The following is a 25581-nucleotide window of genomic DNA, read 5'->3' on the forward strand; positions in this document are numbered from 1 at the left end:
AAAAATTCATAATTTTTCAATCTGTCCTTTTTCAGATATTCGAGCTCTCAAAATCTGTAAGTTTGGGTTTGGATGTAATGTCTGAACGTTGTAGTGAAAAGAGGGATTGCTTCCTATTTTTCTTCTTTAATTTCCAGTAATGGAGTCCAAACAAGAGAAAAATCAAACCCTAGATTTTGTTCCTTCATAGTGGAATGGAAGATATATATACAATTTAATGTCCCTCAGCATGTTATGACACAGATTGTGTGCAATAGTTGTATAGAAAAAAAGACATATGAGAGTACCCCTTCACGTGAAAGTCTCACTCTTACTGTAATTCATGGCTGATTCAACTAGCCTGTCAATACATGGGATTTTCTCTTCCATATTAGAAATAGAAACAATTTTCTGATTCACTGCACTTGAAAGTTTAAAATGAGCTTTGTCAGACTGCGAAATTTAATTGCCATGCCTTTCTTCATTCAGAATCACTTTGCACAATTGTAAATGATAATCCAGATCATCCCTTAAAAAACTTTTATGAAACTATTTTGTCCGATATATTTTCAGTCCTAAGTGTAGGTTTAGATGACTTGAAGATTTACAGGATATGCCTAACTCATTAAAAGTTTTCCATTTTGATTTTTTGGAGCTCTCTTTAAATGCTTGATTTACTAACATTTTGTTTTCATGGTTGTTAACATAGATCAGGCAACCAGTTTCTTTAGGTTTACTAATTAAAGGGCACAGTTCTATCAAATTTATCTTGCAAATTGTTTCTTTGTTGGTAGAAGAGTATTTTATTCTTCAGCTTATTTCTTCTTAACCTCCAATCTTTTCAGTATTCGTTATAACTCGTTATTGTTTAGATACCTGCTTTTATCAGTTATCTGTTAAATTAACAGAAATAATTATGTAAAAGATAAATTAGAAGTAAGGTCATAGAATAATAGCAGTAGTAATATAAGTTTGTAATAATTATTATTAATGCTTTGAGTGTCAGCCTTTAATTAAATTTCTTATAATTTTTATATTACATGAGCTATAGGTACTGATTTTAGGTAAGAAATGAAAACTACACTTTTTGACAAGTTGAAAAATAATGTAATATTATATGATTCGGTAATGTTTTGGAATTCTGTTTGCAAAGGATGTTTATCAGCATCATCTAATCTAGTTTCATATTTGTGATTGCTATCTTTTTTATGTAATTTAGCCAAAATCACATTTGTCCTCATTAGCCTTATTTGCCATAATGGTTACAGTGTTACAAAAAAATACTTCTGCGGCCTTTTAATAAAATCTACGGTACTTATTGGTTATCTGCCGTCATGTATTTTTCTGTTCCAACAGATTCAAACTGTAGTTACTTAATTCTTAGATGGCACCACTGAGATGCTATATTGAAGTAAAATTATAAATATAATCTAACCAAACTTAACCTACGCTTGCTTTGCTTGCTAACCTTCATTGTCATGGTAGTGAGCGAAGTGAGCATAGGTTAAGTTTGGTTAGATTATATTTATGATTTTATTTATTTATTTTCTTATTTCAATTTAGTGTTTCAGTGACACCATCTAAGATCTAACGGTTTGATTAAAACATTGATTTAAACAATGATTGTATGTGGTGGGTAGATAGCCGATAAGTACCTAAAAAAATACTTCTGCCAGCTGTTGAATAAAATCTAACAATCTTCTAATTGAGATTGTGCAACTAGATTGGATTTTATGCATTTTACAACTAATACTGAATGACATCTAAAAACGAACAAAATTTTAGTATTTTGATAGAACCCATTACAAACTGTAAAAAGTAAATGTAATATCTCTAGCTTTTTTTAACAAAACCACTGTAGGTAATATATGAGGGTTATTGAAATATAAACTGGAATTTTGCCATGCGTACTGTGGAAGGAAAGTGAATGTGGTGGGGCATTGCAGGTAGTTAGTTGGTTATGTGTGGAGGGGAGCAACCAGCCAGCCTTACCTGTAGGTCATGTTCCCATGTCCTGTAGCAGAATGTCTACATTCTAATGTAGCAGATTATCTGTTTCACAACAAATTATAGCCTGATTTTCACTAACGAAGATGTGTCAAATTCTCTGTAATCTTGAGACTTGACTCCAGACACAGTTCAGAAATGCTACCCTATTCAAAAACTCGAGGGTTTAATTGGGGTAAAAAAATTTAAAGTGGCTATGATGCAGTGGACAATGAAAATCATGATTGTTGTATGCAGACCACCATCAATGATGACAACATTCAGGCTATTTTTTGACCTTGTGGAAGGTGACCATCACATAACGATTGTTGAAATTGTATGAGAGGTGGGTATAAGAGTGGGGAGTAGCATACAATGTTGTCAACTTACTTACTTTTGGGTACAACAAAATGTTGGGGAGGTGAGTTTCACATCTTTTCACTGAGATACGGAGAAATGTCCAGAATGACATCTATCAGCGCCTTCTGAATCATTTTGTGGAAGAAGTAGAGGCATTTTCAGAGTGACTTGCAACAAAAAATTGGTTCATCACTACACCCTGGAAAGCAAGTGAACAAGTATGGAGTGGAGGAAAGTTGGGAGGGAGCACCAATCAAGGCCAAGAAATGCTAGTCGGCTGGAAAAGTTGTGGCAACTGTGTTTTGGAATCCAAAAAGTGTGCTGTTAACTGATTTGTATACAAACAAAGGATGGTAAATGCATGAACAAAGGAGAATTAAATCAGTTGAATGATGTCAGAGCTCTTATTGCAACAAACAACATTGGCAACTGATTTGTAACGTCTTTGTTCTCCACGAGAACCCACAGCCACATACAGTAGCTCAAATTTCTCAAATTTGAAAGATTCAAAGACAATGCTGCAGTCAAGCATTAGTGTGTTGTTGGGACAGTCATGTTGGTTTTTGATGTGTGGGATCAGGAAGCTATCAGTCTAGCAGAGAAAGTATATTCCTGTTGAAGAAAACTATGTAGAAAAATAAGGTAATTTACCGTTATTTGAGTACCCCCCGCATTTTTTTTCTTGGAATTGGAGAGAAAAAATAAGGGTGCAGGATGTACTTGAAACATAGCCTTTAGCCAGGATAATTTATGTAAATTAAACATTTTCTTAGAAGTACCTAAATTCAATCACATAAATATAGTTACATTAGGCTTTTGTTTATCAATACCGGATGCCGCTTATACAGAATACATCCTTAATTATTAACATCCTGTTCATATTATCGATAGGAACGAAGTTATGGTATTTTTATAAAACTGATTCATTCTGTATAGGCTGCATCTGGTTCTAATGATACTACAGTTACAGTATCAGTTACCCATCGTCGTCTTGTCTATTCGCCATAGTCGTACTATGTGGACAGTTATGTGCATTTTATCTGTTTAGTTTATCTTGTAAAGTTTAATACAGTGATTTATTCTAATTACGGCATTAAAATGAGTATAAAAGGACAGCGTCTATGATCTTTTACAGTACATGAAAAACTGCGCGTTATAGAAGAGGCTGAAAAAATTGAAGATCGGGCGGCAGGAAGAAAATTTGACATAGATGAAAGCTGCATTCGAGACTGGCATAAGAAGAAACAACTTCTGGTGAAAGGTATTACTAATAAAAGAGCGTTTTGTGGCTTAAAACCAAAATACACAGTCAGAAAAAAATTGTATAACTTTGTTATGGAAAAAAGGAAATGCGGTTATACTGTCACGACAGAAATGTGTCAATTATATGCATGTGAAATTGCTAAATCATTGAATAAAGTTGATTTTAAAGCAAGCCATGAATGGATATCACGATTTTTTGCACAAAATGATTTGTCAATGATATGAAAGACGACCATTTCTCTACAACTTCCAGACGCTTATGAACAAAAAATATTACATTTTCACAAATACATAATAAATCTTAGAAAAGCTAACGGCTATTTGCCTTCTCAAATAGGAAACGCTGATCAAACCCCCATATATTTTGAAATCCATTTGACAAAACCATAAACAAAAAAGGTGAAAAAAGTGTTACGATTCGCACTGGTGGTAATGAAAAACAAAGGTGTAATGTTATGCTTTGCATTACTTCTGATGGATCAAAATTACCAATGTACATTGTTTTTAAAAGAAAAACTCTTCCTACTGTACAGGTAAATGGAGTTATTATCAGAGCACAGGAATCAGGTTGGATGGACAAAACCTTAATTTTAGATTGGATCAGGTGTGTATGGCAAAAGCGATCAGGAGATTTACTTAATAAAAAAAATACCGGTTGCTAGTAATGGATAGTTATCGGGGGCATATGACTGACTGATAAAGTGAAAGACATTTTAAAACAGGGTATGACAGACCAAGTAATAATTCCAGGCGGATTGACATCTCTATTGCAACCACTAGATGTCTGCATTAATAAACCGTTCAAATCTGTATTAAAACAACTGTACAGTAAATGGATGGCTGATGAAAACTTCTTTCTCACGCCTACAGGAAGAATCAGTCGCCCAGATTTTAACCATATTTGTGTTTGGATAAAAGATGGTTGGGAAGGTATTTCCATGGAATTAGTAAGGAAAAGTTTTAAAAAAATGCAGAATATCTAATGAACTTGATGGTAGTGAAGCGATCACCTTTGGCAGAGCGATGTGGAGACTAGCGGTAACTCTTCTACAGACATTGACAGTGACAGTGATTAATTAAAAATAAAATCCCATATTAAAAAGTGTATTGAAATGATCCTTTTCAACATGATACTTTCTTTTCGTTTTACTGGCCTACTGATTCTGAGCTAAACTAGTACTTACGGTAATTAATTATTAATTATTATTGTTGTAATTTAAATATACATAACATAAACCTTTAGCTTGGAAAGTGGTTAGTCCTATTCTGTGATGAGATTAATTTAACTGATGTGGATCAGTACGGTACTCAGAGAGTTATATAATTTCTACGTCAATTAGTTGAACATCGTGGCTTCTATTGTACATCAGATCAAGCCTGGGTTACGTTAGAACGTATACAGTTCGTTGGAGCATGTAATCCGCCGACTGACCCTGGAAGAAAACCGCTTTCACATCGTTTTCTTCGACATGTACCTGTTATTTATGTTGATTATCCTGGAGAGACATCATTAAAACAGATTTATGGTACCTTCAGTAGAGCTATGTTGAGATTAATGCCACCATTACGAGGTTATGCTGAACCATTAACTAATGCTATGGTTGAATTTTATCTTGCATCACAAGAAAGATTTACACAAGATATGCAACCGCATTATGTATATTCTCCAAGAGAAATGACACGTTGGGTACGCGGCATCTGTGAGGCTATTAGGCCATTAGAAACACTTACAGTAGAAGGTTTGGTTCGTTTGTGGGCCCATGAAGCTCTTAGATTATTTCAAGACAGGTTGGTTGAGGAATCTGAAAGAAGATGGACAAATGAAAACATTGATTTGGTTGCAATGAAATATTTCCTTACTGTAGATAAACAATCCGCTTTATCTAGACCTATATTATATAGCCTCCTCTATGAATCATGAGACCTTGCCGTTGGTGAGGGGGCTTGAGTGCTCAGGGATACAGAGTAGCTGGACCGAAGGTGCAACCATATCGGAGAGGTATCTGTTGAGAGCCAGACTAAGGAATGATTCCTGAAAGAGGGCAGCAGCTCTTTCAGTAGTTGTTAGGGGCGTGAGTCAGGACGACTTAAACGGCCGTATCAACATCACTCAGTCCTCTGAGTACTGCGCAGCTGAAAGCAATGGAAAACTACAGCTGCTTTTTTTTTTCCAAGAAAATGTGGCTCTGCATTTTCACATAACAATAATGGAGGCGCCTTCCTTGGTAAAATATTCCGGAGGTAAAATAGTCCCCCGTTCGGATCTCCGGGTGGGGACTACTAAGGAAGGGGTCACCAGAAAATTAAAAAATAACATTCTACGAGTCGGAGCGTGGAATGTTAGAAGCTTAAAAAAGGTTGGTAGGCTAGAAAATTTAAAAAGGGAAATGGATAGGGTGAATGTGGATATAGTAGGAATTAGTGAGGTTCGGTGGGAAGAGGAAGGCGACTTTTGGTCAGGTGATTTTAGAGTAATTAACTCAGCGTCAAATAATGGGCAGGCAGGAGTAGGTTTCGTGATGAACAAGAAGATAGGGAGGAGAGTGGAGTATTTCAAAACGCATAGCGATAGAATCATTGTAATAAGGATAAAATCAAAACCTAAACCGACAACGATTGTTAACGTTTATATGCCTACAAGCGCCCATGATGATGATGAGGTAGAGTGTGTATACGAAGAGATTGATGAAGCAATTAAACACGTAAAAGGAGATGAAAATTTAATAATAGTTGGAGATTGGAATGCAAGCATTGGAAAAGGCAAGGAAGGAAATATAGTGGGTGAATACGGGCTGGGCAAAAGGAATGAAAGAGGGGACCGACTTATAGAATTTTGCACGAAGTATAATTTAGTAATTGCCAACACCCGATTTAAAAATCATAATAGAAGAATATACACTTGGAAAAAGCCAGGCGATACTGGAAGGTATCAGATAGATTATATCATGGTTAAGCAAAGATTTAGAAATCAACTCGTTGACTGCAAAACTTACCCTGGAGCAGACATTGATAGCGACCATAATTTGGTGATAATGAAATGTAGATTGGGGTTAAAAACCTGAAGAAAAGGTGTCAGATGAATCGGTGGAATTTAGAGAAGCTTGAGGAAGAGGAGGTAAAGAAGATTTTTGAGGAGGACATCGCAAGAGGTCTGAGTAAAAAAGATAAGGTAGAAAATGTAGAAGAAGAATGGGAGAATGTTAAAAAGGAAATTCTTAAATCAGCAGAAGCAAACTTAGGCGGAATAAAGAGAACCGGTAGAAAACCTTGGGTTTCAGACGATATATTGCAGCTGATGGATGAACGTAGAAAATATAAGAATGCTAGTGATGAAGAAAGTAAAAGGAACTATCGGCAATTAAGAAATGCTATAAACAGGAAGTGCAAACTGGTGAAAGAAGAGTGGATTAAAGAAAAGTGTTCAGAAGTGGAAAGAGAAATGAACATTGGTAAAATAGACGGAGCATACAGGAAAGTTAAGGAAAATTTTGGGGTACATAAATTAAAATCTAATAATGTGTTAAACAAAGATGGTACACCAATATATAATACAAAAGGTAAAGTCGATAGATGGGTGGAATATATTGAAGAGTTATACGGAGGAAATGAATTAGAAAATGGTGTTATAGAGGAAGAAGAGGAAGTTGAGGAGGATGAAATGGGAGAAACAATACTGAGATCTGAATTTAAGAGAGCATTAAAAGATTTAAATGGCAGAAAGGCTCCTGGAATAGACGGAATACCTGTAGAATTACTGCGCAGTGCAGGTGAGGAAGCGATTGATAGATTATACAAACTGGTGTGTAATATTTATGAAAATGGGGAATTTCCATCAGACTTCAAAAAAAGTGTTATAGTTATGATACCAAAGAAAGCAGGGGCAGATAAATGTGAAGAATACAGAACAATTAGTTTAACTAGTCATGCATCAAAAATCTTAACTAGAATTTTATACAGAAGAATTGAGAGGAGAGTGGAAGAAGTGTTAGGAGAAGACCAATTTGGTTTCAGGAAAAGTATAGGGACAAGGGAAGCAATTTTAGGCCTCAGATTAATAGTAGAAGGAAGATTAAAGAAAAACAAACCAACATACTTGGCGTTTATAGACCTAGAAAAGGCTTTCGATAACGTAGACTGGAATAAAATGTTCAGCATTTTAAAAAAATTAGGGTTCAAATACAGAGATAGAAGAACAATTGCTAACATGTACAGGAACCAAACAGCAACAATAACAATTGAAGAACATAAGAAAGAAGCCCTAATAAGAAAGGGAGTCCGACAAGGATGTTCCCTATCTCCGTTACTTTTTAATCTTTACATGGAACTAGCAGTTAATGATGTTAAAGAACAATTTAGATTCGGAGTAACAGTACAAGGTGAAAAGATAAAGATGCTACGATTTGCTGATGATATAGTAATTCTAGCCGAGAGTAAAAAGGATTTAGAAGAAACAATGAACGGCATAGATGAAGTCCTACGCAAAAACTATCGCATGAAAATAAACAAGAACAAAACAAAAGTAATGAAATGTAGTAGAAATAACAAAGATGGACCACTGAATGTGAAAATAGGAGGAGAAAAGATTATGGAGGTAGAAGAATTTTGTTATTTGGGAAGTAAAATTACTAAAGATGGACGAAGCAGGAGCGATATAAAATGCCGAATAGCACAAGCTAAACGAGCCTTCAGTAAGAAATATAATTTGTTTACATCAAAAATGAATTTAAATGTCAGGAAAAGATTTTTGAAAGTGTATGTTTGGAGTGTCGCTTTATATGGAAGTGAAACTTGGACGATCGGAGTATCTGAGAAGAAAAGATTAGAAGCTTTTGAAATGTGGTGCTATAGGAGAATGTTAAAAATCAGATGGGTGGATAAAGTGACAAATGAAGAGGTATTGCGGCAAATAGATGAAGAAAGTAGCATTTGGAAAAATATAGTTAAAAGAAGAAACAGACTTATAGGCCACATACTAAGGCATCCTGGAATAGTCTCTTTAATATTGGAAGGACAGGTAGAAGGGAAAAATTGTGTAGGCAGGCCACGTCTGGAGTATGTAAAACAAATTGTTGGGGATGTAGGATGTAGAGGGTATACTGAAATGAAACGACTAGCACTAGATAGGGAATCTTGGAGAGCTGCATCAAACCAGTCAAATGACTGAAGACAAAAAAAAAAAAAAATTTAAATGAACGAATTAAATGCTGTACTTTCTGAATATTTTCGTATTTACGCATTTTTTTATCATATCTGTTGCATTTTAAAATACCGGTATATACTCAATTTTTTTTAGATTTTTGGTCCTGAAAATCTAGGTGTGGTGCTTATTCGAAGGTGGGGGATATTTGAATAAAAACGGTATTAGTAATTTTATATAATATCAATAAAGATATGTAAACAAATTCCACTTTATATTTGAATGACCATTGTAACAGTACAGTACAGTTCTGGCAAACTAAGTGTTAATAAAATAAATACGAGAATAAACTAACTGTATTTTGTATAATACATTTTCATTACTCAAAATGTTTTCATACAGATAAAGAATGATAATTTAAAACATGCGTTTTTTTAGAACTACTTTAAAGAAATTTTGCTGCTGAATATGTTTATATGTGGGGAAAATATCTTTTTTTCAAAGATTCGGCTAGGAAACTAATAAAATGATTTACTTGTATTAATGAAAAGTTAGTGAAATTTGGTGTATAAACAGTTTTAATTTGAAAATCGAACTGGAATTTTATTTTAATTATGAATTTTTTATATTAAGATTTTTATGTAATTTTGTAATATGTAATTTTCTATTACATTACTGATTTGACATTACTTTTATATACATTATTATTTTGTAAAAAACATTTTTTTCTGATGCAGGTTAAGTGATTTGTACATATTAAGAGTAAAATTTAAAAAAAAATTAATTTTAATGAAGACTTCTTGAGATATTAAAATAAACTCTTGATTAAATTTAATAAGATCTCTCAGTTATTAAAGTTAAATAAAAAGTACATTTTTAGTAGTTTATGCCTACTTTCCTGTAGGGTATTTTAATCTAACATAAATAACCTATAAGAAGATTCATTTTTGTCACTCTCAATAATGATATTTAAGAATTTTAAATTATTTAAGTGCAGATTTATTTATTATTTAATTAATGGGTTTCTCAAAAGAATTATAAAATTGCCAGATTCACTGAATCCTTATCCTCATTTTAGTGCTGATTTTATGTAATCTTATTAAATCATCTACACTTCATCCAATTTTCTCATGTTGATTATTTTTTAATATAACCCTCTATTACTGGATGTGTTATAACAGATCAACATTATGCATTCATATGTATTGCATATGAATGTCTATTTATGTAATTTTTGTTATTAATTTTAATTCATCTACTTTGTTTCTTCATTTTTCTTCATCTACTCTATTTCATTAACTATACGTGTTATTTTTATCTGGAGCTAATTAAAAATTTTAGTGTAGTTTTAAATTGTTACCATGGTGTCTTTGAGGTGAGTTTTGAACTATTTAAAGGCTTCGTATCTGAGGGTAGGTTGTTTATTGACTTCTCTTCATGTAAGGTCAAAGAATATGTATCTACATAATAAGCGATACTAACAACGTTGAATAGATGGTTGTTGAACATCTGTTCAACGTTGTTTCAAGTACTGCCAGTTTGGACTCACAGTTAAACTGTGTAAACATCTGGTGATATGTGCTCCCACTGTGGGGATTAGGAACAAAAATGAGAGGAGTGTCCCAAGAAGTCGGACGACCTGTATTGTGTTAACTGCAGATGCCTCCAGAAGGACCATAGGCACTCTGTGAATGGTAAGGATTGCGCTTGTTATTAGAGGGCTGTCATAGTGTATTACAGTTCAATATCATTAGATGGTTAAAATTGGGCAATTAAATGTATGGGTGTTTACATTGCACAGATTGAACTTTGCGAGATCGCCATACGTAGAGGGTTGGATGTTGTCTTGTTGCAGAATCCGTATGTTGTGTCCGGCGAACTGCTAGGTTTTTGTCGTTGGAAAAGATTTTATTTTGGTTCTGATAGCATGTCTGCTGTACTATGCAGAAGGGAATTTGACTGTGTCTTCATTTGACTGCTCTCTAATGATCATCATGTTGTCCTCGTGGATGTTCAGAACTTGCATCTGTTTGTTGCAAGTTTGTATTTTAAATATAGAGATCCTGCTGTTCATCATCTTGAGATCTGGTATAAAATCCTTGTTTGGTACCAATTTTCTGGTACCAGTCCAGTCCAATTATTGATTTTCTTCTGGCCAGACTTCATGTTTTGGATCGGAGTCTGGATGTGTTCTGAATTTGGAAGACCTGGCAGTAGGTTTGTCAACGGCTTTCATTTACACTGCCGAATGTTCAGTTTCTCGTAGTTCTGGTCAAGAGAGGCTCGCTCCATGGTGGAGCAGGGGATTGACTGTTATGAAAAAATTGACAATGTTTGTCGTTTGCGGACAACATCTCAGTGTGAGACTTGATCTGGAATGGCAGGTGGTCCTTGTTTCAAATATAGAGATCTTGCTATTTTCACAGAGTTCAGACAGCGAAGAGGGATTCCTGGCATTCTTTTGTAAATAAACAGGGGAACAAGGATCCCTGGGGAGTTGTGTATAGGGTTTTGGAACACAAATGATGAAAGGATGTTCTTCTGCCCGCTCTCTTGACCCAGCTTGGTGTAATTTCAGACATGTCTGAAATTTTACACAGACTACTTGACGATTTACTGCCTGATGATCCTGAAGTAGGTGAGACTGCATACCATAAGCGAGTGAGGCATGAGGTTGCTCAGTTTCGCAGGGGTACATTTTCTTTGGAGATTACTGAGTCTGAGGTGTGTCAAGCTATTTGCAGTCTAGGTAGAAGTAAGGCTCCTGGCTTTGATGGGATAATGGTGAAGCACCTTGTTTGCTCAGTAGGGGTAAGTGTGAGAATTACCACACAAGTATTTAATAAATTCTTGTTTGAAAGTTACTTTCTGGTGTATTGGAAGAAAGGGTTTGTGAAATTATTGTTTAAAGGTAGCAACAAGGATCTCTCTGTTAGTTTGTCATATAGGCCCTTGGTATTACTGCCAGTTATTGGTAAGGTCTTTGAAAAGTTTTTGTACCTTTGCATAAATGAAAGGTTGACCTTGTGCGGTTTACTAATGGATAATCAGTACGGGTTTTGTCTCGGAAAGGGTACTGAGGACGCCATACTTTGTGTGATGAGTGTGAGAGGAATATTTCTTGGGAATTTTCCTGGACATTTTTGGTTCTTGGGAGCATTTAATAACTTATAGTGGCCTTCTGCTGTATACCAATTACAGAAGAGAGATTGTACTGTGAGTAAGTTGTAGATTATGCACTGTTACTTCAGTCATTGGGATGTGCTGCTCCATGAGAGCTGCCATGAAGTGGAGAAGACACTCTCCAAGGGTGGGCCGCAGGGCAGTGTGTTGGATTGTTGGGTCCTTTATTGTGGGTGGTGGAGTTTGATTCACTTCTGTGGCTGAGATTGCCCAGCGGGTGTCACATCATGGCTTATGCTGATGAAGGGATCCTGCTGGTCAAAGGAGGTTCACGGAGGGTTGTTGAATTCCCAGCTACTCAAATATGAAGGATACTTGAGCTATGGGGGTCATCAACATGATGATGTTTAGCTCGGAGTAGACCACGATAATGCTCCTCAAAAGCCATTTGGCTGTGAGGTGGTGAGTCCACATATTGATGTCAGGCCGACATATTAGATATGTACAGGTTCAAAAGTACCTCGGGGTATTTCTTGATGAGAAATTGCAGTTTCAGAAGCACCTTCAATATGTCGTGAGGAAGGTCTGTAATGTCGTCTTTGGAATTTGACGAATGGTCAATCCTGATTGTGATCTTGATCTTAAGACTGTGAGTAACTTGTATAAGGGCGTCTGCAAGGCAAATATGCTATATGCAGTGCCTGTTTGGGTGGGTAGGGTAGAATTTAAAAGCTATTGAGATATTTTGTTGCTAATGGTAATGGGTGGTTACCATACATTTTCACGGTAGGTGATCTTGGTGATCACAGGAAACCAATAGACTTGATTGCATCTGAGAGGCAACAGCGTTATGTTGCAAAGAAATCAGGTGAATTGACTTTGGAGAAAATAAAGGAGATAGAACTCCATGATGTCGCCCTGTGGCAGGCCAGATGGGATGAGACACAGTGTGGGTGTTATACTCATGATCTTTTCCCTAATGTTGTGATTTGAGGGATGCCTCTTGGGTACACCCAAACAAGTATGTGATGCAATTTCTTTCAGGGTGTGGCGCTTTTTGGGACAGACTACAGAAATTCAGCCTCTGCAATGCAGATTATTGGATGATGCTTATCATGTGTTATATGAATGTGCTAGGTATGACTTAATGGGTATGGAGACCATCTGTTGGCTTGATATTATCGGGTCAACACACTTGATCTCTGTGTTTATTGGAAAAGCCAGGCCGAATGGATGATCATAGAAAGTTTTATTGCATTTTTTGTGGAAAAAAGGATTGCTGAAGGGGTGTAATGTTCTGCTTGGACTTTCCTTCTTTGTGTTTATGTTTGGTTTTATTTTTATTTTGTTTTATGGTTTGCTATACTGTTGCCTTTTTTTTTCTTTTTGATTGTAAATTTTTTTGTTAATTATGTTTTGTGTTACTGTTATGTTACATTATCTATTGTTATTGTTACATTTGTTAGTGTTTTTGTGTTGTGTTTTATGATTCGTTGTGTGTCGAACTTATTTCTACCTTTGAGCAGGTAGAGTTCAATTCCTTCATTCTTAGAAAGTCATTCAGTCTTGTTTGAGATGTGGCTAAATGTTTGGAGTTATGTTAGTAGTACAGCGATGGGAATGTCGCTTGTGGCATTCACATTGGTGGTATCCTGGCTGCGGCTTGACTGAAAGATGTTATTGCTGAGGTACTGAAGATGACCTCTGGTAAAGGCCATATGGGCTAGGCACGGAGGAGGTTACCCACCAGGTTGGTCTAGTGCTGAATGCATCTTCTCAAATCAGCTGTTTTGAAGTTGGAAGTTCTAAGGTTCAAATCCTAGTAAAGGCAGTTAACTTTTATAGGGATTTGAATACTAGATCGTGGATACCAGTGTTCTTTGTTGGTTGGGTGTCAATTAACCACATATTCAGGAATTCTACACATCCTGAGATGTGTAGAAGTACAGAAGAGAAGTGAGAAGTGTACAGTCTATTGAGACTGTACAAGACTACACTTCATTTACACTCGTACATATCATCCCCATTCATACTCTGAAGTAATACCTTACGTGGTTCCAGAGGCTAAACAGAAAAAGAAAGAAGGTACAGCGGGGTTGGCGTGGCGACCGAAACAGTAACATGGAGGGTGTTTTTCCCTATGGGGTCAAGATGTAGTTTTAAATTCAAGTTACACTTAGCTTACCTTGTTTCAAAATGTGTGTGTTGTGTATTATGGTTCTGTTAACCAGTTATACATGTTGTCATCAATTTAAAATATGATTGGTAATGAAATTCAGGTCATCTTCAATTAATGTGCTTGTTCTATTTTTCCATTTCCTAGTAGGTGCTAAGTTGCCATTCCAATCATTTTTATTGTAAATGTTAATCTATTTATTTCATAATTTTTGTTTTATTTTTAGGTATTTGAATTTAATGATGTGAATGATGTTGGTAGATTGAATATCTCAAACAATGATTCCAATTACATACATTTGATGAATACTAGGGATTTTCATTGGAAATTAAGTCAGTCATTAGTGAATGACACTGACACAGCATTACTGTCAATTGAGGGGAAAAGGCATGGTACTAAACATAATACGTCTGGCATTATTAGAATAACGGTAAGTATTATTTTCTATTTTACACTTGTGTCTTCAAACTATTATTCTTAAGTATTGTTTTCATCTGTATTATTATTTCTAATTATTTATTATTAATTTTTTTACAGAGATATTTGATTACAGTGCGTGTGGTAGTTAAAAATATAAACGTTTGGCCCTATATGTATTAATTTATTTCTTTATAATATTATCTTTTTCTGCTATTAAACTTTAATTTTTATCCTTGAGAAGAATTTAGGCTTGAAGTTTAGGATTACCAGTATGGATAGGAAAATAAGGATATTAAGTAAGGATGCATTAAGATTCTTGGTAATTTATAGTAGAAAATTTATTTTTAATGTATTTAAACATTTTTGAATTTGATTTATTTTAATGTAATTATCATGAGACTACAGTATGAGTTAGTTGTTTTTTTATATATAAAAATTGCATTTACATTCGCCTTTTCCTTGTGGTTTAATAATTTAAACTACAGATAGCAGTTTTCTGGTATGATTTGTTTAATTATCTACTTTTCATTTCAGTTTTGTACATTGGCTGTGCTGCTGCTTTCTTTAGCAGTTGCTAGTTACATGTCAGACTGATAATGGAATTTCAGGCAGGATCTGCTGCTGCAAAATTAGTCTGGTGTGCTGATGTGCATTGGTAATTTGATATTTCAATCTACAGGGTGATTTACTACATTGTGCAGATACTGTGGCAGCTCATTCTATATGTAAAAATAAAGAAAAATGTACATAGGTCTGGAAACGCTAACGTTAATGAGTTATGGCTGGTGAAAAATTTTGCTCAGATTTCATCTCCAGCTAAATGAAGCCATACAGAAATTCTTGGGATGCAAAAATGTAAGCTAATTTAATGGTTTCATGTGAAATTCAATCTGACCTTTTAAAAAAAAAATGAGTCCAAGAATTGTAACTTCTGTGGGTTTTTTTAGAAAACCAGCGAAAAACGCCAAAAAAGTAGGAGTCAAAATACTCACTTTTTTATGTTTGACTTGTAATAACTTTGCTAAATTGCCAATAAACAGACAAAACTCTTTAATAAAACTTGTAGGAAATTTAATTCTAAAAATAATAGTATAAATAAAGAAAACAGAAAGTGAATAACAGTTAAATAAAATGAACTTTTATTTAGAGTAGTACAAAGCTAAATTTAACTTGAAAATGATTTTTAACATAAAAATTAATAAAATATAGAATACATTTTTTTAAATGTTTCCATTTACTACAATGCACTTTGCTGCGCGTTTGTGGAGTGCTTGTGTTGCTGTTTTTAGTTCATCAAGCTGTTTTTTAACAGTACAAAAGCATCAGTAATACGGGCAAGTAACTCCTCTTGAGTATTTACTTTCAACTTATAAATATTACATATTATCTAACCCCATATGCAAAAATCCATCGGCGTAAGATCTGGTGATCTGGGTGGCCAGGATTGTGAACTGTCTTGACCAATCCATTTACCTGGGAATTGCTGATTTAAATATGTGGAAACAATACTAGAGAAATGTGGAGGTGCATTGTGCTTGAAGTACATCTGGGATCGTGTTGCAAGAGGAACATCTTTAAGTATTGGCTGTAATTGTTCTTGAAGAAACTCTTAGTACACGTCACCTGTAAAGTGCCCTTCGAAAATAAATAGTCCAATCAACTGATTATGAATAATCTCACACCATACATTAATGGCAAATCACTGCTGAAAGTGATGTTCCACCATTGCAAGAGGGTTCACTTCTGCCCATGAGTGTTGGTTTCTCATATTGTTTATACTATCACAAGTGAACTGTGACTCATTGGTAAATAAAGTGTACTTGAAGAGTTGTCAGTGAGTATTTAACTAATTCCATATGTTAGTTTGTGAAACTCTCAACCTGTTAGAAAGACGTCTTGTACTGACACCAGGACTACGCTGAACAGCAACAATAATGATTTCATCAACATTAACATCATGCTGGAGAGAATGGTCATAAGGGATACGATTACTTCTAAAAAGATATCTTGTTTCTTATAACATACAAAATGCCACACTAATAAGTCTTGGATTTGGAATCCTACTATTACGACAACATTGTCAATATTTTTGAACATCAGCCATAGCACTGCCTTTACACATATAAGTAAACAACATATCAGCATATTCTTCATTTGAAAATAAGTATGGCAGTATTACTTCAATAACCAACCAGATTCAAAATGGTTATGCAGTACATCTGTCTACTTGTATTAACAGCAAAATTGCACTAATGAACTGAAACTCGATTGTTAGCTTACAAAACAACACAATTACAGTTCAAAAAGATCTGATGTGGACGTCACATGATTTTCTTGTACACCTATTAAATTACATATATTTTTTATATGTTTATATTTTTTATTACATTTTTTGTTGTTGTTATTATTGAATTATTATTTATTGTAAAACTGTTTTTACATCACTGGTTAGTAATTATTAATAAATCAATATATTTAAATTAAAAAAAAAGGAAATAAGTCAGATTCTCACCAACGTGCTTTCTTTGTAAGATCCAAATATTTCATTAATTAAAATTTTATTGGGCCATAACTCTGGAACCAATTAAAATAGTACCATTTATGACATATTGTTGATAAGCTCTCAATGGGGGCTTATTACTACAGTTAAGAAAAAGTCCAAAATCCAATTTTTTCTTTCGACTTTATTTTCGACACTTTGGTCCAGTCCGTTTGTAATCAAAAGAAGGGGTACACAATTAGATGTTACAACAGCCTTGTACTTCGTTGAAGGAAGTAACAACTTAATTGTTAGACACTGTTATTGTATTGCCAACTTATGAAATAAAAATTTCTCCAAAAAAATTATTCCTTATTTTAATTTCATTTAAACAAAAATCAAATTTTTTTAACAGAACTTAAATACACTGTTATGATAATTAATTCAGTACTATCCCGTATGAAATAACTTATTTTGAAACTTGTTTTCTTAATTTTGAATACCAGAAGTTTCTGTTTTTTTATCATTTTCCCCCAGTTTTGAAAAATAAATCAGTTATTGATAAAAATCATTTTTAGTAAAATTTATGTTTGTACTGCTTTAAATAAAAGCCCATTTTATTTAACTGTTATTCAGTTTCTGTCTATTTATATTGTTCTGTTTAGAATTTTGTCTGTTTATTGGCAATTTAACAAAGTTATTATCAGTCAAACATAAACAAGAATGTTTTTCACTCCCGTATTTTTTGTTTTTTGCAGGTTTTCTAAAAAACTACAGAAGTTACAGTTCTTGGACTTAATTTTTTTTTCAGATTGTCAGATTGAGTTTCATATGAATCCAGCAGTTAACTTACATTTTTGCGTCCCAAGAATTTCTGTATGACTTCATTTCACTGGAGGAGATGGAATCTGAGCAAAATTTTTTGGCAACTGTTACTTGTTATCGGAGGGTTTCCTATGTTTCTATGTACTTTTTTTTATTTTTACATGTAGAATGAGTTTTCAAAGTAGCTGCATAATGTGGTAAATCTTTTCTCTGTATAACATTAGGATTTGTCAAAACATGCATTCTTTTTTTGCTTTCATGATTTATCAAAGAATTCATCTTCATGAGACCATGTTAAGTATAAGTTAAAAAAAACTTTTTTTTTTTTTTTAATTCACATTCCCTTTTTTTGATTTTTACTCAGATTGATTTTTCCAGCTTTCTTTGAGTGCTCCGATGGTTTTGTTCTCCATGATTCCTAGTTAAAAGTTCTTTTTGCATCTATTTCTTTGTACCTTCTTAATGTGAAGTTTGTGTTATAATGATAATTATAGCAGTTATCAGCCTCTTGCCGGTAATTGGCAAGTTGCTTGAAAGGCTGGTTGTGGAACGGCTCTGGGAAAGTATCGATATGAACTTATTTCTAAATCGAGGCCAGTATGGCTCATGAAAGGGGTTGGCACCGAGGATTGCATCTTAAATGCTCTTACCGAGGTGGAAAGCGTCGACTGTAAATATGTTTTGGCAATTTTTATTGACATAGAGGCAGCATTTCCTTCCTTGTGTTGGAGTTCTGTCCTCAATGAGTTGCAACACTGCTATGTTCCTGTAGTCCTGTAGGCCATAGTACGTGACTACTTACTTGTCTGGTCGCATGGCTCTGTTTAAGGATGCACACCTAGTTGTGGAAAAGTCTGTCACCAGGCGAAGCTTGCAGGGCTCCGTTCTCGGTCCCTTGCTGTGGAACCTGGTATTTGATGGATTTTTGGGACTGATATTCTCGGAAGGGGTCATGTCCTAGGCTTTCGCCGATGACTGTCTCCTGTTAGTTCGTAGTAACTCACAACTGCAGCAAGAAGGCAGAGCGCAGGTGGCTTTATCAACCGCAGAGGGCGGTTGATATTCAAAATTTAAAGATTTCTGTGCCTAAGATGAACTTTATGCTTCTCAAGGGTGCAGACAAATTATCATACAGTCGTAACCCCCGTATTAATTGTAAAGGCTGTGTATTCAGCTGAGTTCGAGTTCATAAGTACCTGTTTTGTTTGATAAGAAGTTGCTGTTTAGCAACCACATTAGGCAAGTAACAGTAGATGCCGTCTCTGTGATGCACAAGCTATGGAGGATTGCTCAAAAAGGTTACAGGCTGTCATTTGTACATTTGTACCGAGGTGTCTTTGAAAGTATGACCTCTTATGCGCAATCCATTTGGACGCATAGTTGGAAAGAAATTTAGCACTTATTCAAAATTTAAGGAGTGCCCAGTGCAGAGCCTTAATTGTATGCGCTGGTGTTTTTAAAACAACCCCCTATGAGGCTACCACTGTGTTGGGAAAGGCTCTCCCAATCGATTTAGTGGTGAAAGTTCGGATGGCCATGTGGAAATTGTGAAGAGACATTGAGGCCAAGTTATTTGGGATGCAGTTTCAAGCCGGGCCTGTACTGGAACAGAAAGATCTCAATGCACTGGTTCTAAATTTCAAACAGTTGCCCATCTCCTGCCTATGGAGGAGGCTTTACAACCTCGTGATGGAAGCAAGGCAGGAAGAATGGCACTCCACTACTAAGGGAAGGTCCTTGTATAGATTTATACGGGATCTGGGGGGATGCTATGCCTCTCCTTCGTTTTTAAGGGAAACAGGAGCCCGAGTGTTCTCCAATCATGTAAATTTAAACCAATATTTTCGTTTCCACCAGGCAGCTGATGAGCTGTGTGTCTGCAGGGAGGTCCAGTCAAACAAACACATGATGTTCGATTGCCCATCTCTTGTGGGAGGGGGCAGAACTCAGGCTTTCCTGAAACTTAGAGGTCAAGGGGAAAATTGGCCATTCACAAGCGGCGAGTCAATGTGGCAAGAGCCGCATTGTAAGACCGTGTGGGAGTTTCTTAATGCGATTGCTTTGTTCAACCAACATCAGTAGTTTATCTAAGGGAAAAGACTCCTACTGCGCTGCTGTGGGAAGGTAACCAAGAGATATGGCTGGCTACCAGCCAGATTAAGGCTCCAAGTGCTTTAATGGTGGACAGGTATTTGCTGGCATTCAGCGACCTAGGCGTGGCAGCGAATTGCTGTCTTTGACAAGATAAATTAATTATTGATAGTCATATATGTTTTAATAGTTGATGGGGTGTGCCTACCCGTTTTAGTGATACATGACAAGTGGGCAGTGGGACACGCAAACGCGTGGTGTATGGTACCACGCTTATTCTGCTCACGCTTTTAGGTTAGTTCTGGGAGTTAGTTAGAACACTGGCCGCTAAACTGTTTCGTTGCTCAGTAGCTGTTAGCAGAACAGACATTCAGTCTAATGTTTTAGGGCGATCGAATGGCGTGGTGGTGGGAGAAATGCCAAGCAAACGATTATAATGATCATTACCTTTAATGTTACATCTGCCCAAAAATTGAAAGGAATAGTTCAGAATGAATTCTGTTTTAATTGAAATTGAAGTTTTGATGCTTTAGTTATGATTCTTGAAATATGAGTTCTATAAAGTTGTATCTCTTTTTTAATGTGATTTCAGATGGGTGCGTATGGTGGAAGTGAGCATGGATCTATATTACCGCATTTATTACATTCCAGTAACAGTTCACAAATGGATATAACTCTGGAAAATATGCCTTCAAGATTCCAGTATTCGCGTTATGGTATCAGTCTTGTAACAATTACTTCTGATAATTCAAATTCATCAATGAAGTTAAATGTTCGTAAAATTCTTGATGATGAACATGATCCTGGTGTATTCACTGTAAGTGATTCGGAATCTATTTTTGTAACTATTTTAAATTAAGTAATTGAGTTTGTTCTCAACTGAAAAAAGTGGTTATGGTTACTGTTTGGGATATAATTATGTGTCTTATGTTGATGAATGGTTATGTATACTTTTACCAACAGATTCATTCTTGTTATATTGTTTGTGGTTAATTATTTTGTGTAATTTTAGTTTATATGTTTACTTTATTATGAAATTTATGTTTCATGTTTTGTAGATGTGATCCAATTTTGAATCTATGAATTGACTATGATGAATTGAGTATGGTGAATTTGTCTATTTAGATTTAAAAAAAAACTAGTGTATTATTCTTAGATAATAGTAGTGGATTTCAAGATAACATCATTTATACTCACTCATCTTTTATTTTGCTGATAGTTTGCTTGTGCATGTGTGTGGGTGCATGCATGCAATTTATTTAATTTTTTGTAAATTTGATATTCAGTAATTAGAGTAAAAGTATTTTTGAAATTTCTTTGTAATTAGATTAAGTTTTTCCACTGCTCCCTAGACAAGTTAACGTATTTGTTATAGAATTTCATGTTGATGGTACCGTTTTTTCACATGTGTGTTATGTTTCTGAGAAGTTATTTCTGTAAATTTTGATGTCATGATGAAATTAGTTTTTCTTTTGGTTATGAAAAAAGAATATAATAGTTGTTGACAGTAATGATAGAGTTTTAAGACCAAGCATTTCAGTTATTGATGAACAAGTGGAAGATGTTAATGAACAAAAACCATGAATCATAATAAGAAAATGGGAAAAGAATTTGGGGTCTTAACTGTTCAAGAAAAATAATTTCAGTCACATTTTGGCATGAGACAAGTAAGGACAGAATTTATTCTGAAATTGTTGAAATTTAATAAAAAATTGTTTAAAGAAATTCCTGAGGAGGTCACTAATGGTCCAACATTGCCTTGAATCGCATATGGTGATGAATTCTAGGTGAATGATTTTGACATTGAAATGAAGACTTGTTTGTTTTAATAGAAGTTCTCAAATAAGAAGTTCTCAAATAGATCAAAAGAAAAGTGAAGTTTGATGAAATAAAGTTCCTTTTACCTTTTACTTCACAATATGGTTTAGAAATATCTCCTTTTTCCTCAAAAATGATTTAGAAGTCACTGACGTCCTTCTGAACATTTCATTGTGCCTTGATGAGAAGATTCATCTCGCCAGCACTTTGCTGTACATCATAGTACACTGCACTACATTGTGCATGTGTACTCCCAAAACCCACCTCTGATGCAATTTCAGCGATGGTTATGCAGTGGACCTTTCACAAGGTCACGTACTGCCCGAATGTTGTCATCATTGATGCTGGTCTGTTAACGATGTTGATGACCTTCAAAATTGACCACTTCAAAATTTTCTGCTCGATCAAACACTTGAGTTTTTAACACGGTAGCACCTCTGAAATGTTTGGAGACAAGAGAAAATTTCAGAGTATTTGATGCTTTCGTTGGTGTGAAATCAGAATATAATTTGTTGTGCAACAGACGATGGTAACTCCTACTTAGACATTCTGCTACTGATGTGACCAAAATTAGTCATTTGTTGTAGTGTGGTACCAACTTTCTAATACCCTCATCATAGAACGGAGCCACCTATGTTTTCAGCCATATTTCTACGCTGGTCTGCAGCTCGATGTCTGTGCCAAAACGTTGTCCTCCTAGCCAGCGTTTCATGTGAGCAAAGAGGTGAAAATTGGATGGAGCCAAGTCCGGGCTGTATGGTGGATGATCAAACACTTCCCAACGAAAACGCTGCAGGAGCTTCTTTGTTACAGCTGCAGTGTGCAGCCGAGGATTGTCATGGTGAAAGACAATGCCTGATAACAACATTCCTCTCCACTTATTCTGAATTGCCCTTCGTAGACGTTGAAGAGTCACGCAGTATGAGGCTGCAGTGATTGGTCGTGCCACATTGCATGAATTCCACCAAGAGAACTCCATACCGGTCCCAGAACATATACACTTTCTGTTGGAGAAGGTTCGCTTGAACTTCTTTGGTTTACTGGGAGAATGAGAATACATCCACTGTTTGGATTATTCTTTTGTTTCTTCAGTTTCGAAATGGACCCTCGTCTCGTCCCCTGTAACAGTTTTTTTCAAAAAATCTTCTCCTTCATTGTGGTAGCGCTGGAGAAACGTTAGGGAGGTGTCCATTCTCATTGTTTTGTGGTGGTTGGACAGCATCTTGGGAACCCATCTAGCACACAGTTTGCAGTACTGAAGTTTCTCACTCGCAATGGTGTAAAAAGCTGAGCTTGAAATTTCAGGAAACTAATCACTCAATACAGAAATTGTGAACTGACGATTTTCTCGAATTGCCTCATCCACTTGCTGAACGAGATCATCGGTTGACACTCGCTTCCTTCCCTGACCGCCTGCATCATGAACATCTGTACATCCTGCTTTAAAGTTCCTGCACCATTGTTGCACTTTGCTGTCACTCATTGAAATTTCACCATACACATTACTTATTTGTCGATGAATTTCAGCTGCATTACACCCCTCAACCTGAAGAAATGGAATTACCGCACGCACTTCACACTTGGCGAGAGATGCTATTGTTGTAGACATGTTTACGTGCTAGCTGCGTGTTCAGAACTAAATGAAGTGATGCGGCGTGATTGAAGGCCATACTAGAGACGCTGGGCAACATGCGCAAATCAAAAAAAATTTGATTTTTGCACAGGTTTTTATTTCGCGACCAATCAGACCTTGAACAAAATAACCTTCATAATTACAATAATAATTACTAATTAATTGTTTTATTAAACAGTAGAAAGTAATTTTCAAAATAGGTTAAACATAAATGTACATATAGGAATGTATTAGTGGGAAATTTGGATTGTATGCAAGTATTTTGAAAATAGGTTGATGAAAAATATCTTCAAGGAAATTGAGGCCATTTTAAGAATCTAATTAAAATAATTGTTGGCCTATATGGTAAAGTCAAAATGTAAGTTATTCATGTATAAGAAGTTTATTATTGTATAAGTTATCTAAAACCTAAATGGTAAATTAATAAATTTTATTATTTATAGTTTACTAATAAATTTATTATTTTGCCTATTGATGGATTTGGGCCAAGGTTATTGTCTTTTCTTTGAATTGTTAATGATAATTACTAATAATAGAGATTGATATTAATTATTTTTAATTCAATTAGTGAATAAAGTGGAACAGACACAAAATTGTCAGACTTTACAATATTTGGGGTCCATTTTTAATATATTAAGCCATATCTCAACTATTTATGAACTAATTTGAACAAATGAGCTGACATTTTGTTTATAATAAAAGGCTTGATAATTTTATGTAATAAAATGTAATTTGATAAAACTAATAATTTATACATTTATGTCCACCATTTTAGAATTTTCAGAGGTAACATTTTCAAACTATTTAATTTTTATATGTTTTACATACACACCAAATTTCATTAAAATATCTCAATCAGTTACTAAGATGTATATTTTTATTAAAAAAACACAAAATGGAGACAGAGAGAAAATGAAGTGAGATAAGGCATTTATTTGGCCACATAAATGTTTTTGTTTATTTTGATCTAATTAATTGGTCCCTTAAGATTGAACAGCATTTTCTGAGATACCTTGCATATGTATTATTTGTAAAACTGTATAGAAGGATGTAAGTGTAATCAGTTAGTCATGTGATGTAGCATTTTTTGTGTAATGAGGGGTTATTGTGTAAATAGGGGTTATTTTTATTATATGCAAGATAATAATAAAACATTATAGTAAACATTTAATAATAATAAACATTTCAAACATTTTTCAAAAATAATTTTTTAATTAAATTATTGATATTAATCGTATAATAATTGTTGGATATGATATAATTGTTTTGAAGTGAGATTTATATCTGGGTGAAATTACTTTTGAAATTAATTTTTCTCAGAAAATTATTTATTTGATCATAAAAAAAGCTGTAATATTTTACAATATATTGATGGATTATAGTTAGTGAGGTGATGGATTAGTTAGTGAGGTGAAATCTTTGTTCCATTTTTCCAGATTGTTGAGATTACATCACCTGAATCTCAGAAAGTGCAACATGATAATTTTTTTGATGGAGGATATTTGCAATGGCGTCCTGTAGTCTATACTGCTACAACACGTGATGCTACTTACTCTGTGGATAGTTTACAATATGATGTTACTGCCGTTTTTGATAACATTCGTTTAAGCAACACATTATTTTATAAATTATTTGGTGATAATTTGTCTGAACATTCCATTTGTACAACTAATGTCACTTTTGGTGGGGCTGGTGATATATTTTATAATAAAACAGATTTTGCCTCATGGTAAGTATTTCTTTTTGTATTATTTATTATATTAGTTAATTCAGTTAAATTTACTTTATGCTATAATTTTACATTCTAATGAAGCATTACTATCTTTTTTCTTTTTTAAGACTCAACCGGTATAATACATTTTATAGACTGTTATTGGCCAGTTTTTTAAGTTTAAAGAGTAAAATTGAACTAACACATGTTCTTTTTTTTGTAAGATAGAAACAAGATTTACCATAAACACATGATTCATAAAAAGTATTTCTTAGATATAACAATCATATATGTCATACATGTCAACAACATAATAACTCCCAAATATGAAACAAATCAATTTATTTTAATACAAAAAACATGTAAATAAATGTCTTTTAACATCAAAAGCTGCAAGATCTGCATCAGAAGTCAGAAGCCTGCATCGTGCAGATCTTGTCACACTTTGACATTATATTGATAGTGTTCAAACTTATTTCTTTAAATAAATGAATTTTTGATTTGTTTAAAAAAATATTTTTACTTTACGATAAAAAAAAAAATTAGCTTGAATATTATAATAAAAAATTTAGCTTGAATA

At 34.5% G+C, this 25581-nt stretch overlaps 1 protein-coding gene and 1 pseudogene across 2 annotated transcripts in view; both read left to right on the forward strand.

Moving 5' to 3' along the window:
• LOC142327446 (glycosylated lysosomal membrane protein B-like) overlaps nt 1–25581 on the forward strand; it is a 51246-nt gene that overhangs the window by 10076 nt on the left and 15589 nt on the right. For both annotated transcript variants that reach the window (XM_075370535.1, XM_075370543.1), the window contains exons 3-5: nt 14251–14454; nt 20432–20656; nt 24727–25019. In XM_075370535.1, coding sequence (XP_075226650.1) covers nt 14251–14454; nt 20432–20656; nt 24727–25019 — 722 coding nt within the window. The remainder of the gene's footprint in view (nt 1–14250; nt 14455–20431; nt 20657–24726; nt 25020–25581) is intronic.
• On the forward strand, nt 235–5509 carry LOC142318515 (dynein heavy chain, cytoplasmic-like; annotated as a pseudogene).

Source organism: Lycorma delicatula, chromosome 1 (genome assembly GCF_047948215.1).
Source record: "Lycorma delicatula isolate Av1 chromosome 1, ASM4794821v1, whole genome shotgun sequence".
Taxonomy (NCBI): Eukaryota; Metazoa; Arthropoda; class Insecta; order Hemiptera; family Fulgoridae; genus Lycorma; species Lycorma delicatula.